This window comes from Oncorhynchus masou, chromosome 10, assembly GCF_036934945.1.
Source record: "Oncorhynchus masou masou isolate Uvic2021 chromosome 10, UVic_Omas_1.1, whole genome shotgun sequence".
NCBI classification, from domain to species: Eukaryota; Metazoa; Chordata; class Actinopteri; order Salmoniformes; family Salmonidae; genus Oncorhynchus; species Oncorhynchus masou.
In genome coordinates, this window is record NC_088221.1 from 14,899,522 (window position 1) to 14,917,102 (window position 17,581).

The 17,581-nt window shown below is 42.7% G+C and overlaps 1 protein-coding gene across 1 annotated transcript; it reads right to left on the reverse strand.

Annotated features, from left to right (window-relative positions):
- Positions 1–905: 905 nt before the first annotated feature.
- On the reverse strand, positions 906–14,194 carry abcb11a (ATP-binding cassette, sub-family B (MDR/TAP), member 11a). The gene is made up of 25 exons (XM_064975974.1): positions 14,126–14,194; positions 13,749–13,990; positions 13,550–13,634; positions 13,297–13,430; positions 12,968–13,139; positions 12,641–12,765; positions 12,162–12,336; positions 11,951–12,064; positions 11,761–11,871; positions 11,552–11,677; positions 11,213–11,416; positions 10,929–11,099; positions 10,582–10,783; positions 10,410–10,482; positions 10,166–10,301; positions 9,878–10,042; positions 9,630–9,734; positions 9,185–9,346; positions 8,822–9,025; positions 5,264–5,505; positions 4,907–5,063; positions 4,597–4,794; positions 3,693–3,899; positions 3,349–3,495; positions 906–1,811 (listed from the first exon to the last, which is right to left on the reverse strand). Exons 2-25 carry the CDS (start codon positions 13,958–13,960, stop codon positions 1,611–1,613), a joined length of 3,828 nt encoding a protein of 1,275 aa, XP_064832046.1. The 5' UTR covers positions 13,961–13,990; positions 14,126–14,194; the 3' UTR covers positions 906–1,610.
- Between the last annotated feature and the right edge of the window lie 3,387 nt (positions 14,195–17,581).

Consider the following 17,581-nt stretch of genomic DNA (forward strand, 5'->3'; position numbering starts at 1 on the left):
ACTGACATTTACTCCCGAGGTACTGACCTGTTGCACCCTCTATCACCCCTGTGATTATTATTTGACCCTGCTGGTCATCTATGAACGTTTGATCATCTTGAAAAACAATCTGGCCTTAAATGGCCATAATCCCCCCCCCCCCCGGCACAGCCAGAAGAGACTCTGAAGCCATCCCTCAGAGCCTGGTTCCTCTCTAGGTTTCTTCCCAGGTTCTTGCCTTTCTTGGGAGTTTTTCCTAGCCACCGTGCTTCTATATCTGGATTGCTTGCTGTTTGGGGTTTTAGGCTGGGTTTCTGTATAAGCACTTTGTGACATCTGCTAATGTGAAAAGTGCTTTATAAATACATTTGATTGACTAATCTCTTGGCAATTGGAGTTTGTGGAGTACATTGTTTGTGAAAGATCCTGGTTCTACTTTAGGCCTACTTATACCAAACAGTATGTACAATGACCTGGTGGTTTGTGAAGGGAGCGTCAGCACTTAGTACACAATTGTGTTCGGCATTTCAAGACGGCAGATTAATGATAAACTACAGCTTCATCCAGAGGTCACATAAGAAATATTTCAGAGAGAATTCAGACTCCAGAGAATTGTACCTTATACATGCAATTCATCCTTCATGTATTCTGTTAGATATCCATCAAGTAGATGGTTCAATGTCTTTTTTTTCATCAAGGAAAAGGACAGAAATGAATTAGATGCAACAAAGGGCAACAGAAAAAAACATTGCCGGACATTATCTGTCGTTTCGGGTTGCAGCAAACCCTATCAGCATAACACTATCACTTTCTCAAGGACGACACAAGTTACGTTCCCCAGTGTACTTAGCTTTCCTTTCAAAGAACTGCATTTTTAAACTAATGGATCTGTATGAATGAAATCAAATGAATCATCCGTTCTGAAATGGATTTTTTTATTTGACGAAAGATCAAGCATCAAACACTAAACATTCAGTTTGTCAAAGGTTAATAAAATAAAATATATTTTTCTGTAAACAAATGAATGCAAATAAATATTTAAATCTGCAACAGATCATATGATTCATACCAATAATTGTAACCTTCTTGAGCAAAAACATACATTGGACTACAAATTACTTCAATGAATTACTTTAAAGGTTCCATCTGTTTTGCAAAAATAAAACATAATTGATCTCTATGGCCATATACAATGAGTGTAAAAAACATTATGCCCTTCCACCCTCTTAACGGCACACATGCACAATCCATGTCTCAATTGTCTTAAGGCTTAAAAATCCTTTTTTAACCTGACTCCTCCCCTTCATCTACACTGATTGAAGTGGATTTAACAGGTGACATCAATAAAGGATTATAGCTTTCACCTGGATTCGCCTGGTCAGTCTGTCATGGAAAGAGCAGGTGTTCCTAATGTTTTGTACACTCAGTGTATAATATCATATAAAAAAACTCAAGAGACATTAAGTAAATAAATAGTATATCAAGCAAATATGGCCTTTCCCCCCATGGACTTTTATGTTTTTTTCCATATTTACTCTTTCAAAAATGTCACATTTATGCACTTTGGTTAGTGACAAACTCCATTTCCTCTTAAAGCATCCCCTCTATAGAAAATGTGCTTCTACTCAGGTTTAGCTGATCGGAGCCCCTGTTGTGACTAGTTTGTAGTAGGCAGCCCTCTTAGCCATGAGCTCCTCATGTGTCCCCCTTTCTATGACAGCACCTTGGGACATGACGGCTATGATATCTGCCGTCTGGATAGTAGACAGTCTGTGGGCAATGACAATGCAGGTGCGTCCACGTCTGGCCTCATCCAAAGCCGCCTGCACTGTCTGTAATTGGAAAACACAATGTTAAAAATAAGTTCAGTTGAGTGTGTTTGTTTTCATCATGAGGACATCCTATATTCTCTCTGATGTAATACAGTACATGGCATGCTAAGAAAATATCTAAGCAAATTCATCATTGTGCTGTGGATAGAAATGATAATCAAGAGGTGATATATATATATATATATATATATATATATACACACACTGAACAAAAATAAAATTGCAACGTGTAAAGTGTTTCATGATTCACCCATCCATCCACCTTACATGTGTGGCATATCAAGAAGCTGATTAAACAGCATGATCATTACACAGGTCAGCTTATGCTGGGGACAATAAATGGCCACTCTAAAATGTGCAATTTTGTCACATAAAACACAATGCCACAGACATCTCAAGTTGAGGGAGCGTGCAATTGCCATACTGATTGCAGGAAGGTCCACCAGAGCTGTTGCCAGATAATTTAGTGTTAATTTCTCTACCAGTGGCCTCCTCCAATATTGTTTTAGAGATTTTGGCAGTACGTCCAACCGGCCTCACAACTGCAGACCACGTGTAACCATGCCAGCCCTGACCTCCAAATCCGGCTTCTTCACCTGCGGAAATGTATGAGACCAGCCACCCGGGCAGCTGATGAAACTGTGGGTTTGCACAACCGAATAATTTCTGCACAAACTGTCAGAAACCCAGAAGCTCGTCTGCTCGCTCGTCGTCCTCACCGGGGTCTTGACCTGACTGCATTTGGCATCGTAACCGACTTCAGTGGGCAAATGCTCACCTTCGATGGCCACTAGAACGCTGGAGAAGTGTGCTCTTCACAGATTAATCTCGGTTTCAACTGTACCGGGCAGATGGCAGACAGCGTGTATGGCGTTGTGGGCGAGCGGTTTGCTGATGTCAACGTTGTGAACATAGTGCCCCAAGGTGGCGGTGGAGTTATGGTATGGGCAGGCATAAGCTATGGACAACGAACACAATTGCATTTTATCGATGGAAATGTTTATGCACGAGATGCCATGACAATACCGTGACGAGATCCTGAGGCCCATTGTCATGCCATCCATCTGCCGCCATTACCTTATGTTTCAGCATGATAATGCACGGCCCCATGTTGCAAGGATCTGTACACAATTCTGACTCACCAGACATGTCACCCATTGAGCATGTTTGGGATAGTCTGGATCAATGTGTACGACAGCGTGCTCCAGTTCCTACCCATATCCAACAACTTCGCACAGCCATTGAAGACGAGTGGGAAAACATTCCACAATCAACAGCCTGATCAACTCTATGCGAAAGGAGATATGTCACGCTGCATGAGGCAAATGGTTGTCACACCAGATACGGACAGGTTTTCTCATCCACGCCCCCTACTTTTTTTTAGGTATATGTGACCAACAGATGCATATCTGTATTCCTAGTAATGTGAAATCCATACATTAGGGCCTAATGAACTGTAACTCAATAAAACCTTTGCAATTGTTGCATGTTGCGTTTATATTTTTGTTCAGTGTACATTGGTCTGGTCTATCGGTACCTTTTCACTCTCTGTGTCCAACGCAGAGGTGGCCTCATCCAGAAGCAGGATCTTAGGGTTCCTGACTATTGCCCGAGCGATGGCGATGCGTTGTTTTTGCCCTCTGGAGAGCTGGGAGCCCTGGGCGCCAACCGGAGTCTCATATTTCTGCCAGAGTCAAAGATAACACAGGAATGTCTAGTACACTACTTACAATATGAAGAGAACAGTACCAGGAAGAAAATATCATGTTCCACCACAATAACATGTTTCATTTTTTGACATTCTTCACAGTATAAAGGGAAGTGGGATGGTATGACATAGAAGTATTACAAAGATAGTACAATTTCAGTTCCTTTACTCACATCTGGCAGAGTCATCACAAAGTCATGGAGATAAGCTTTCTTTGCAGCATCAACAATCTCCTCCATGCTCATCCTCCTGGTGTTATCACCATACTGTATGTTTTCAGCAATACTGCAGTCAAACAGCACGGGCTCTTGGGAGACGATGCCAATCTGAGCCCTCAGGAAGGGCACGTTGACAGTGTGTGATGGACGGCCATCGATCAACTGAAATGGGAACAAGGAAGTGTTTATTTTAATTACAAAGAATAGTAATATACTATGGCAGGCAGTGTGGGTATACTTGATAAATTGTACCTGTGATTCCATCTACACTGAGTGTACAAAACATTAAGAACACCTGCTCTTTCCATGACATAGGCTGACCAGGTGAAAGCTATGTCACTTGTTAAATCCATTTCAATCAGTGTAGATGAAGGGGAGGAGACAGGTTAAAGAAGGATTTTTAAGCCTTGAGGCAATTGAGACATGGATTGTGTATGTGTGCCATTCAGATGGTGAATGTGCAAGACAAAAAATTTAAGTGCCTTTGAACGGGACATGGTCGTAGGTGCCAGGCGCACAGGTTCCTGTGAAGAACTGCAACGCTACTGGGTTTTCCACACTCAACAGTTTCCTTTGTGTATCAAGGTGTTCCTAATGTTCGGTAAACTCAATGTACATGGCAGATAAGGTAAAGCACAGGAGGTTGGTGGAACCTTAATTGGGGTGGACGGGCTTGTGGTAACGGCTGGAGCGGAATTAGTGGAATGGTATCAAATATATCAAACACATGGTTTCCATTTTATTTATTTTTTTACGCCATTTCATTTGCTCCGCTCAAGCCATTGTTATGAGCCATCCTCCCATCAACAGCCTCCACTGAGGTCATGGAAATGAAGTTGGGTCTGCTCTGGGGACTCACCACTCTGCCCTCATCTGGATCATAGAACCTCTCCAACAGCTGCACACTAGTGCTCTTCCCGCAGCCGCTACAGCCCACAAAGGCCAGGGTCTGGCCCGGTTTCACAGACACCAGTAGTCCATTTAGCACCTGGATGTCAGGCCGGGTTGGGTATGTGAACTTGCAGTTGATGAATTCTAACTCCCCTTTGAAATCATCCTGGAAAGAGTGCATTATTACACACCAACATGTTTGATGCCAATGTGAATAATGATCATTTTCCACTTGTACTGAAAATGTCTGATTGAATAAACAATCATGTTTTTCTCACCCATTTCTCCCCATCTATCTGGCTCATGCTGATTTTGGGGACTCGGTCCAACAGTTTAAAGAACTGGGCAGCTGCAATCTTGGCTTTGGCATAATCTGGGGTGAATGAGGAAGCTTTTCCCAGCGCCGTCCCACTGATCACAATGGCAGAGATCACTCTGGGGATATGCACAACAAATTGGCATTTGCTTGACAACACAGTAACATTTTAGGACAGTTTACAGCTTAAAATGGGTATGGTTTTGAAAATGTACAGTAAACATGATGATGACCTACATGCAGTATTGTCATTCACAGGTTTTCTCTACGTCACTGGAAACACTACATGCACAACATTCAGAAAAACAAACAAATGTACCTGAAGACCACCAGGTAGTGTAATCTTTCAGAGCTGACCAGATAGCCTCCATATCTAAAGGAGGCGGCGTACGCCATAAAGATGACACACTGAGCAAAGGCAAAACAGATGCCGTAGATATTTGCCTTCTTCTTGGCAGACTTATACGGAGCCTCCAGCTGCTGTTCATAGGCCTCCACAAATGTGCTCTCCTTGCACAGCCCTGCGATGGTCCTGATGTTGGCTAGAGCCTCGCTGGACACCTGTATGAGAGAAGGCAGATTGTCAAGTCTCTAAATCACTACAGTGAATAGCACTCTCTGGACCAGCGGCCTCGGCCTCGGTCCGTTCATTTGACAGAAATGTTCTAACAACCCATTTAGGGACCATTATTGAATTATCTTTAAATCAAACCAAATGTGCCGAATACAACCATGAAATGCTTACTTACAAGCCCTTAACCAACAATGCAGTTTTAAGAAAAATAAGTGTTAAGTAAAATACAGACAAGTAAAACATTTTTTCAAAAGTAACAAATAGTTAAAGAGCAGCAGTAAAATAACAATATTGAGGCTATATACAAGGGGTACCAGTACAGAGTCAATGTCCGGGGGCACCGGTTAGTCGAGGCAATTCAGGCAATATGTACATGTAGGTAGAGTTAAAGTGACTATGCATAGATAATAAACAGAGAGTAGCAGCAGCGTAAGGGGGGGATGCATATATTCTGGGTAGCCATTTGATTAGCTGTTCATGAGTCTTATGGCTTGGGGGTAGAAGCTGTTAAGAATCCTTTTGGACCTAGACTTAGCGCGGTACTGACGGTACTGCTTGCCGTGCAGTAGCAGAGAGAAAAGTCTATGACTTGGGCGACTGAAGTCTGCCAATTTCTAGTGCTTTCCTGTGACACCACCTGGTATAGAGGTCCTGGATGGCAGGAAGCTTGGCCCCAGTGATGTACCGGGCCATACTCGCACTACCCTTGCGGTCGGAGGCCGAGCAGTTGCCATACCATGCAGTGATGCAACCAGTCAGAATGCTCGATGGTGCAGCTGTAGAACCATTTGAGGATCTGAGGACCCATGCTACATTTTTTCTGTTTCCTGAGGGGGAATAGGCTTTGTCATGTATTCTTCACGACTGTCTTGGTGTGTTTTGACCATGATCATTTGTTGGTGATGTGGACACCAAGGAACTTGATGCGCTCAACCTGCTCCACTACTGCCCCATCGATGAGAATGGGGGCATGCTCGGTCCTCCTTTTCCTGTAGTCCACAATCATCTCCTTTTTCTTGATCACGTTGAGGGAGAGGTTGTTGTCCTGGCACCACACGGCCAGCTCTCTGACCTCCTTCCTATAGGCTGTCTCATCACTGTCGGTGATCAGGCCTACCACTGTTGTGTCATCTGCAAACTTAATGATGGTATTGGAATCGTGCCTAGCCATGCAGTCATGAGTGAACAAGGAGTACAGGAGGGGACTGAGCACACACCCCTGAAGGGCCCCCGTTTTGAGGATCAGCGGATATGTTGTTACCTACCCTTACCACCTGGGAGTGGCCCATCAGAAATCCAGGAATCAGTTGCAGAGGGAGGTGTTTAGTCCCAGGGTCCTTAGCTTAGTGATGAGCTCTGAGGGCACTATGGTGTTGAACGATGAGCTGTCAATGAATAGAATTCTCATGTAGATGTTCCTTTTGTCCAGGTGGAAAAGGGAATTGTGGAGTGCAATAGAGATGGCATCATCTGTAGATCTGTTTGGGCAGTATGCAAATTGGAGTGGGCCTAGAGTTTCTGGGATAATGGTGTTGAAAAGCACTTCATGGATACAGACGTGAGTGTTACGGGTCGCTAGTCATTTAGGAAGTTTACCTTGGTGTTCTTGGACACAGGGACTATGGTGGTCTGCTTGAAACATGTTGGTATTACAGACTCAGTCAGGTACAGATTGAAAATGTAATTGAAGACACTTGCCAGTAGACATCTTGGTAATCCATCTGGCCCTGCGGCCTTGTGTATATTGACCTGTTTTAAGGTCTTTCTCACATTGGCTACGGAGAGCGTGATCACACAGTTGTCCGGAACAGTTGATGCTCTCATGCATGTTTCAGTGTTACTTGCCTTGAAGAGAGCATATAATTAATGTATCTTGTCTGGTAGGCTTGTGTCACTGCGTAGCTCGTGGTTGTGCTTCTCTTTGTAGTCTGTAATAGTTTTCATGCCCTGCCACATCCGACAAGCGTTGAGCCGGTGTAGTATAATTCAATCTTAGTCCTGTACTGACGCTTTGCCTGTTTGATGGTTTGTCACAGGGCATAGCGGGATCTCTTATAAGCTTCCCGAGGGGCTCAGTGGTCTAAGGCACTTTATCTCAGTGCTTGAGGCGGCACTACAGACACCCTGGTTCAAATCCAGGCTGTATCACAACCGGCCATGATTGGGAGTCCCATAGGGCAGCACACAATTGGCCCAGTGTCGTCCCGGTTTGGCTGGTGTAGACTGTCATTGTAAACAAGACTTTATTCTTAACTAACTTGCCTGGTTAAATAAAGATTAAATATATATATATATTTTTCAGTCCCACTCTTTGAAAGCGGCAGCTCTAACCTTTAGCTCAGTGCGTATGTTGCCTGTAATCCATGGCTTCTGGTTTGGGTATGTACATACTGTCACGCCCTGATCTGTTTCACCTGTCCTTGTGGTTGTCTCCACCCCCTCCAGGTGTCGCTTATTTTCCCCAGTGTTTCCTGTCTCTCTGTGCCAGTTTGTCTTGTATTTTTGTCAAGTCAACCAGAGTGTATTTCACCATACTCCTTTTGCTATTCTCTTTTTGATAGTCTTCCCGGTTTTGACCCCTGCCTGACTCGGGACTACTTTCCTGTCTGCCTGATCATTCTGCCTGCCCTCTGACCTTGATTCTGCCAGCCCTTTGGTACCTTTGAACTCTGAACTAGTTTTGACCCTTTTTCCTGTCCACAACATTCTCTTGCCTTACCCTATTGGATTATTAAATATTGTAAGACTCCAACCATCTGCCTCCTGTGTCTGCATCTGGGTCTCGCCTTGTGTCATGATACATACAGTCACTGTGGGGACGGCGTCATTGATGCACTTATTGATGAAGCCAGTGACTGATGTGGTGTACTCCACCTCAATGCCATCGGAAAAATCCCAGAACATATTCCAGTCCTGTAGCTTAGCATTTGCTTCATCTGACCACTTTTTTATTGACCGAGTCACTGGTGCTTCCTGCTTTAGTTTTTGCTTGTAAAACAGAAATATAATTATGGTCAGATTTGCCAAATGGAGGGCGAGGGAGAGCTTTGTACACGTCTCTGTGTGTGGAGTAAAGGTGGTCTCCAGTTTTTTTCCCCTCCGATTGCACATTTAACATACTGGTGGAAATGAGGTAAAATGGATTTTAGTTTCCCTGCATTAAAATCCCTGGCCACTAGGAGCGCCGCCTCTCCACTAGGAGCGTTTTCCTTTTTGCTTATGGCTGTATACAGCTCATTGAGTGCGGTTTTAGTGCCAGCATCAGCATTTGTTGTGTTACCGATAATAGAGTGTTTAACTCACCTGTCCTGCTGCTTCCATTGCCTTCTTATCCTCGTTTGCAAAACCTGTCAGCATTTTGGCTTGGAAGACCCCAGACAAGCCAATAAGTGGTAAAAAGCAAACCACTACCAAGCTCAACTTCCAGCTAAAGGAGAACGCAATGATAAAAGACGCTCCAATGTTGGTCAAGGAGTTCACAATCATCCCAATCTGCGATCCAGTTGCCTGCAGTGAAAATACCATTAATTCTCCAAGCTCATTTCATAAACAGAAATATATACAGTGTGGCACAAGGAAATATTTCAAAACTACCCCTTTGGATCATCTCATAATTTGTTAGAAATGGTTCTAATGGGTTCCACGGTATGTGTCCCTGACACTCACCCCCTGGACCATGGAGGCGTCGGTGGCCAGCCTGGTGGTGAGAGCTCCAGGGCTGTTCCTGGGGTCATCAAACCAGCCTACCTCCTGTTTCAACATGGCCTGGAAGCCCACCTTCCTTAGCCTGCGGGTCAGGAGCTCCCCAGACTTCCCAAATGCATAGCCCTTAAACAGAACAACAGTGTTCACACACATTCCTAGGGCCAATCGTCTGAATCACAGGAGGCTGCTGAGGGGAGAATGGATCATAAGAATGGCCAGAACGGAGCAAATGGAAAGGCATCAAACATCTGGAAACCATGTATTTGACACCATTCCACTCATACCGCTCCGGGTCATTACCACAAGCCCGTTCTCCCCAATTAAGGTGCCACCAACCCCCTGTGGTCTGAATGTTAGCATCTTACTATGGAATGTAACAGCTTGATGTGCAGTACAATATAGCCACCTGTAAGAACTGAGAGAAGAAACTTGTCACCGCCACAGCGCAGAACAGGATACATATTCCATTGATCTGCGCTCTCTGTTCATCCAAGTCACGTATAGAGAACGTCTGCAAATCAAAACAGCGATATGGATGGAATGAAATACATGTAATGGAACAGCAACACCTATAAGTAATCACTACCAGCCCAGTTAATATGAAACTACATTATAAACATAGGCTTGATATGTACATAATCCATAGCCTCTCACCCCAAGGATCTGGCTGAATAAAATAGCATAGATTGGATTGACGGAGCCATTGATGGCAGCTCCTATAGATCCCAATAGCATGTAGGGCCACTCTGACTTGTTGTACTTCAGGATTCGAGCCACTGGTGCTGGCTCCACACGTTCCTCTGCTTCCTCCTTGGACTGCTGTGGGAATATACTGTATGAGGGACACTCATTTCTCTCAGAAATTAGAAGCAGGGGAAATTGAATAAAGTACATTAATACAAAACTGATAATACAAGGCTGCTTATAGAATGACCTCAATACCTTTGACCTTTGAGGTTCCATCTCGTTTTCCATTATGGCAAGGAATTTGTCTGATTTAATTCGGATACTGCCAGTTATGGCATCAGGGATGAGTTCGTTTGACAGCTGGGTGTGAGATCGCAGGCGAAGAGATTGCCTTTAGGAGAAAGAGTGAATTACAAAGGCTTTACAAATTAGCTTTGCTGAATCATTGTTAATCATAAGCAGTGTCACAAGCCTGTTCTGACATGTCCTTTAGTTTTACCTCAACCCAGATTCGTAGCTTCCTCGACTGAAACTCTGAAGGATTTCTTCCTCAATGGTTTCATTGTCCGGACCTAAAATTGAAAATGAACATTATATTTTTATCCATACAGACAGACTCTATCAAACGTGAACAATGAATCATTATGAATGGCTCTTTATGTCAGACCTACCTGTGTTTGTTTTGACACTGGGCATGTCATTTCCTTGGTTCTGAAGTGTTACGAGAGTAAAGTAGACCCCCTTCTTTTCTAGAAGATCATTGTGTTTACCGCTTTCCACTGCCCTTCCGTGCTCAAAGCCAATAATGACATCAGCATTGCGGATAGTGGAGAGGCGGTGGGCGATGGTAATGGTTGTCCTGCCCATCCGAGCCTTCAATCACAAGACATGATCCGTTTTGTAGTTGAAGTAAACATTACAACATGGGTAGACCATGATTTAAAATTGGAACAAATATTCAAAGCACTGACTTTGTGGTGATATCATGATTGATCCAGTTCGTCTAGGAGTCACCCACCTTGTCAAGCGCCTCTTGTACAATGGCCTCACTCTCGTTGTCCAGAGCCGAGGTAGCCATGTCCAGCAGCAGAATCCTGGGGTTGCGGATCAGAGCTCGGGCAATAGCGATCCTCTGCTTCTGTCCTCCACTCATCTGACCACCACCCTCACCCACCAGCGTGTCAAACCTCTGTATAACCACAGACAAACATGTTCTCATTTTGAAGTTTCAATGTGTCTCTTGTATGAGACAGTATCAGAGTGATGCACCATATTTGTTTGCTAAAGGTGTGCCTGTGGAACCTGCGGGAGGTCCATGATAAAGTTATAGGCGTTAGCCTCCTTGGTGGCCTGGATGATGTCGTCCATGGTGACCCCAGGTCGCCCGTAGCGGATGTTGTCAGCGATAGTCGTGGCGAACAGCACCGGCTCTTGCTCTACTATACCAATCAGAGAGCGAAGCCACTGGATGTTCAGGCTGCGGATGTCATGGCCATCCAAAGTCAACTATAAATGAGAAGCATTATGTGCATCAAACACAATAACATCTTGTCCTGGGCTTTAGTCATGTGTTTTGTGTCCCAACCATATTGCTGTAATAATGTGATAGTAAACATAGGTGTATCTTCTGAGCCGTATTACCATTCCTTCCTTGGGGTTGTAGAATCTCTGAAAGAGTTGAACTGTGGTGCTCTTCCCTGATCCGCTTGGCCCAACAAAAGCTGTGGTTTCTCCTGCTCTGATCAGCATGCTCAAAGAATCTAAAATCTAAGTGAACAGAAGGCGGTTGTACATTGAGATATCTTTTAGGGATGATTTGAAGTTAAAGAAAGTGAACGAAGAGTGTTTACCTTCACATCTGGCCTAGAGGGGTAGTTAAATGTGACGTTGTGGAATTCAATGTCACCCGTGACCTTGTCTAGTTTGTGGCCCTTCTCTGAGAAACAATCGATTTCTGGCTCCTGAAAGGGAACAGTTTTTTAAAATACTTTATAACTGAAATGTTCTCAGTTCATATATTTTCAAAAATTCTGGCCTTACTCGGTCAATGGTATCGAAGATGGTCTTGGCTGCAGCTCGACCTGAGGCGAAGGCTTCCAGGCATGGTGAGGCCTGACCCAGGTTCATAGCTGCCATGAGAACTCCAAAGAATACCTGGAGGCAAAAATACAAAGACATTCATACATTTTCACCACTCCTATTATTACGTATTGGATACATATTTATTGTTTGATCATGTGAGTTGCCATACCTGGATGAGAGTACCAGGGGATAGCTCTTTGGTTTCGATGACCAGTTTTGAGCCATACCAGAATGCCAAAGCATAGCAGAGGAAGATGATACACCACAGGTATCCTTGAAACACTCCAATGATCGTCCCCTTTTTCACACCCCAGTTCTGAGCCTCAATAAGGTTTTTGTCATACCTGTTCAAATGTGAAATGCATATTTATAACACATTTTCGAGTGCCAAGATATTGAAGTCAACAAGGTAGGGAATGTTAATTTGACCAGTGTCTCACAGCAAGAAAATTATCCTGCGGCAACAGGAAATGTGAATTATTGGGTGCATTATAATTAATGGACATTTTTGTAAGGGTTGTTTTAAAGTGGAAATTACTTTTTGAAACCTTCAATACACTACAAGTTTGCATTTCCTGCTGCACAGCATATTTTCTGCAACAGTGTGATCAAATTAAGACCCTACATCTGTACAGTATTTCAAGTTACCTTTCAACCTCCTTGTCCTCCCCTCCAAAGGCTGCCACTGTTCTGATGGATGACAGTACCTCATCAGCTACTGACCCTGCCTTGGCATAAGCCTGGAGCTCCCGACCTGTCAGTCTAGCAACAGCCTGAGGAGTGAGATGACAGACTGGTTTGTCTGGTTTATCTATAGTACCTTTCACACATCACAACATCACAGAGAAGACAGAGGTGGTGTGAGACTACTAAGGTGGTGTGAGACCTCACTAACAGACTCAGAGGCTGTTACAACAGAATGAGTGATCACCATCAAATTAAGGGATTTAATACATTGACTTCAACCCATCTCACCATGGCCATTAGTCCAGCAGCAAGTCCTATTAGTGGGCTTACTGCGATGACCACCAGGGTCAACTTCCATCCTCCGATGAACCCCACCATGAAGCCGAAAATGAAAGTGGAGATCCTCTCAATGAAGATAGACACCTGGTCAGCTATCGCATTGTTGATCTTGTTGATGTCACTGAGGTGAGAGAACAAGTTCAATCACACAATTGTTGTGGTCCAGTTAGAATGTGTCAAACCCAAAATGTAAGGTTTATTTATGGAAACATCTTCCAAACATTCCCTCAATCATTCACACATCTCTGTAGAAAATAATCCATGGGTTTCGGTCTTACTCTGATATCCTGGTGTTTAATTCTCCAACTGAATTGCAGTCAAACCAGCCAATCTCCATTCGCATCACCTTCCTAAAGTAAGTCTTCCTGATTCTCTGGATCTGTCTGGCAGCAGCAGACACCCAGAGGGCAATCTACACAGAGCAGGATTGAATGCATGTTTAGAAATACCGGTTATAGATTAAGAAGGTTGAGAAGGATGCAAGACTCAATGGAGAGAAAGCACTTTGAGCAGGAAGTTTAACCCACTTACTTGGAAATAACTAACAATCAAGACTCCTAATCCAATACCAACATAGTAATATGCAAACATGGTCATCTGTGCTTCAATATCCACCCTGTAAAAAAAATGGATGCTTAGCTATAGCATGGACAGTGATGTAAATAGATCGACATAGAAAACCTTGACGCATGAGTCAAATATAGTCCACAATAGAAAAGTGTCAACTCACCCACAGAAGACCGTTGTGTTCTCTGCTATTTCAAATATGGAGCCATTGATCCAGGTGATGGTGTTGTTAATGCAGGTTTTGTTGGGGTCTGCCAGTTCTTGGACCTCTAGCTCGTATGCCACAAAGGTGTTCGTCATCATGCCATACACCAAGAGCATAAGAGGGGAGGCTGCCCCGTGGACTAGTGCACATAAGCCCCCCACTACCATCATCAGTGTGTCCTTCCATGTTGCAAATCGAAACTGGATCAAATAGATAGGTTAAATCCTTTTTTTCCAATAAAAGGAAATATAATATTGTGCAATCATAGCAAAAACAGTCATTATTAATCACAATTCATAATAATTCATAATATCTTAAGGATAAAAAATAAATACCAGTTGAAAGAATCCAACATCCAAGAGCTTTTCTTTTTTCTTTCCATCTCTGCAATCAAAATAATCAAATGAGAAAAGCTGTTGCATGGTAATGATCAAAGTTGATCTGATACTTTCATGACGACAGAAGTGTATAGCGGTATGATAGATATTATGCTAAGAAGAACCCAGTTACAATTGGAGGGGTTTTGGGAAAAGTACCCTTATAAGGAAGAAAGTGTTGAAGAAAATAAACAAGATGTGGTCAAATTTAATTTGTGAGATTCATTCAACTGTGAATGAGGGCAATAATGCAAGGAATGGAATGTTGTTTACTTGAGTAGGAATCAAATGTTGTTATTTGGAAAGTAAATAATAAGAAAAAAGAAGCTACTGTTATTTCAATTCCAATCCAAAACAGACACTTACCCTTTTTCATTCTCTGTTCAAAAAGAAAGGTCAAAGTTCAATTGAAACTTGAAGAAGAGATCTACAATATGATGTCAATTCTTACTGGGGCATAATCATGTTAATCATGTTAACATTATGGTATTTGTAGTATAACAGGAAGAAATTGGACACTTACCTTCTTCTTCTCTGTCTGGTTTTGTATGGCAATATTCTCTGTCTGTGTCCTCCTGTAGAGAAGTGACCTTTTTCAAGTAAATAGGATCCTTCATTTTTGTAGCTTTAACTCTGACAGGAACGTCCTCGCTGGGTCTAATGGGAGAGAGGGGTCATTTTAGCTCACAGTCTTCTTCACAAACATCCGCAAATATACATTCACAGTCCGGAGTGAACTGTCTGTACTGCCATCCAAATGAAACTTCTATGGTAACACATTTTGTGGGATAAAATTTTCTAACAAAAAAATCTTAACATCTCTGGAATTCAATGTTGTGTTGTCTATTTGTCATGACTATAGACGGTACAATACTGGGAATCAGGACTTTAGGACTAAGAAGGACTTGATGACAAGTAGTCGTATCCTTGACAACACCATTAGAGCCGTATAATAAGTCTTCTGTTATATAATATGGACAAAACATTTGATCATTGAAAGTCATATTATTGAATAGAAAAACCATAGAATGAATGGGATCTCTGTAAGAAAAAACATTGTTTAAAAGGAGCTACCCTGACAAATTCTGAAATGTTTAAAAACTATATATATAAATATGTAAATTACAGTACATGGATGTAAAAACTAACACACACAGAAAATATCAGTTTAGAGAGTTACTAACAAGTTCAACACAGGCATGACTCATTTCTTATCAGAATAAAGAGCATTATTACCATAATACACAAGAAAATGCAAACAAAATAATATATAGAACATAGATTTGGAAATATCCAACATATCTACCATGAAGATCCACTTCAGCTACGCAGAATAATCATTTCTCATATATGCTTTCCTCCCTATCTTTCTATAGAATGAAGAGCAAACTATAGCATACCTGTTTTGTCTTCCTGTCAAGGACTCCTCTGATATCCTAGCCATTTGGTCACTATCAACAATAAAGAATCCCTCCTACCAGAGGAAATTCCTATCTTATTCTCAGTCTACGCCTTTCTCACTATCTCCCCTTCCATTAGACTGATAAGAGTTCAATCAGCATTATGCCTCTAACTAAGGATCTTTTGTGAGGCAAAGGTACATTCGTCCAATCAATGAGTCAATATAAGTTAATGCGTTTAACCATGCATTGATTAATATGCGCATTACTCCACACCTGTCTGACAATTTGTTCTCTTAGAAAGATTCAGGTGTGCAGTATGTGCTGTATTTTTATAAATACATTGAAATAAACTTGAATACTGAAGTACATGGCTTGTATCAAATTCACCAAATATCTGAATTACGTGTTTAAATATGCCTCTTGAATAATATGGAAGGAATGCTCAATGAGATGGAAAAGATGAATGCAGTAAACATAAATTATATCAAGATTATTTCTATGTAAGTCAACAGTTGGATTGTTGAAAGAACTTATGTTCCAGTGATAGGTGTGGATCACCTGGATGTCAACAGCAGAACGTCGTAAAAGTATTGTACTGACTGACCTAAGGTCGCTAGTCTGTACAGCTAATTCCCCCAGAGCCACCATGATAACATTCATTAATAACAGAATCACACCATAGAATCACACCATGGATAGTAAAATGAGTGTAATGACCTATTGGCCATTGGTCTCTAGAGCTGATTCACACAGAGAATATATAGTGCAACATCCATCAATCAGAGATACAGTGGGGAGAACAAGTATTTGATACATTGCAGATTTTGCAGGTTTTCCCACTTACAAAGCATGTAGAGAGGTCTGTAATTTTTATCATAGGTACACTTCAACTGTGAGAGACAGAATCTAAAACAAATATCCAGAAAATCACATTGTATGATTTTTCATCCATTATTTGCATTTTATTGCATGACATAAGTATTTGATACATCTGAAAAGCATAACTTAATATTTGGTACAGAAACATTTGTTTGCAATTACAGAGAGTATACGTTTCCTGTAGTCCTTGACCAGGTTTGTAGTTCTTGTAGTTATTGACCACTCTTCCATACAGACCTTCTCCAGATCCTTCAAGTTTTGGGGGTTGTCGCTGGGCAATACGGACTTTCAGCTCCCTCCAAAGATTTTCTATTGGGTTCAGGTTTGGAGACTGGCTAGGCCACTCCAGGACCTTGAGATGCTTCTTACGGAGCCACTCATTAGTTGCCCTGGCTGTGTGTTTCGGGTCGTTGTTATGCTGGAAGACCCAGCCACGACCCATCTTCAATGCTCTTACTGAGGGAAGGAGGTTGTTGGCCAAGATCTCGCGATACATGGACCATCCATCCTCCCCTCAATACGGTGCAGTCATCCTGTCTCCTTTGCAGAAAAGCATCCCCAAAGAATGATGTTTCCACCTCCATGCTTCACAGTTGGGATGGTGTTCTTGGGGTTGTACTCATCCTTCTTCTTCCTCCAAACACGGCGAGTGGAGTTTAGACCAAAAAGCTGTATTTTTGTCTCATCAGACCACATGACCTTCTCCCATTCATCCTCTGGATCATCCAGATGGTCAGTGGCAAACTTCAGACGGGCCTGGACATGCGCCGGCTTGAGCAGGGGGACCTTGCTTGCGCTGCAGGATTTTAATCCATGACGGCGTAGTGTGTTACTAATGGTTTTCTTTGAGACTGTGGTCCCAGCTCTCTTCAGGTCATTGACCAGGTCCTGCCGTGTAGTTCTGGGCTGATTCCTCACCTTCATCATGATCATTGATGCCCCACGAGAGGTGAGATCTTGCATGGAGCCCCAGACCGAGGGTGATTGATCATCATCTTGAACTTCTTCCATTTTCTAATAATTGCGCCAACAGTTGTTGCCTTCTCAACAAGCTGCTTGCCTATTGTCCTGTAGCCCATCCCAGCCTTGAGCAGGTATACAATTTTATCCCTGATGTCCTTACACAGCTCTC

Bases quoted from the DNA above. Each gene is read 5' to 3' on its own strand.
- abcb11a (XM_064975974.1), bottom strand. From the start codon at position 13,960: ATGATGGTAGTGGGGGGCTTATGTGCACTAGTCCACGGGGCAGCCTCC. The intron at 10,784-10,928 runs GTGGGTGACTCC...TTGTGATTGAAG, and splicing joins TACAAGAGGCGCTTGACAAG to GCTCGGATGGGCAGGACAAC. The intron at 10,302-10,409 runs GTAAAACTAAAG...TTTCTCCTAAAG, and splicing joins AGCTACGAATCTGGGTTGAG to GCAATCTCTTCGCCTGCGAT.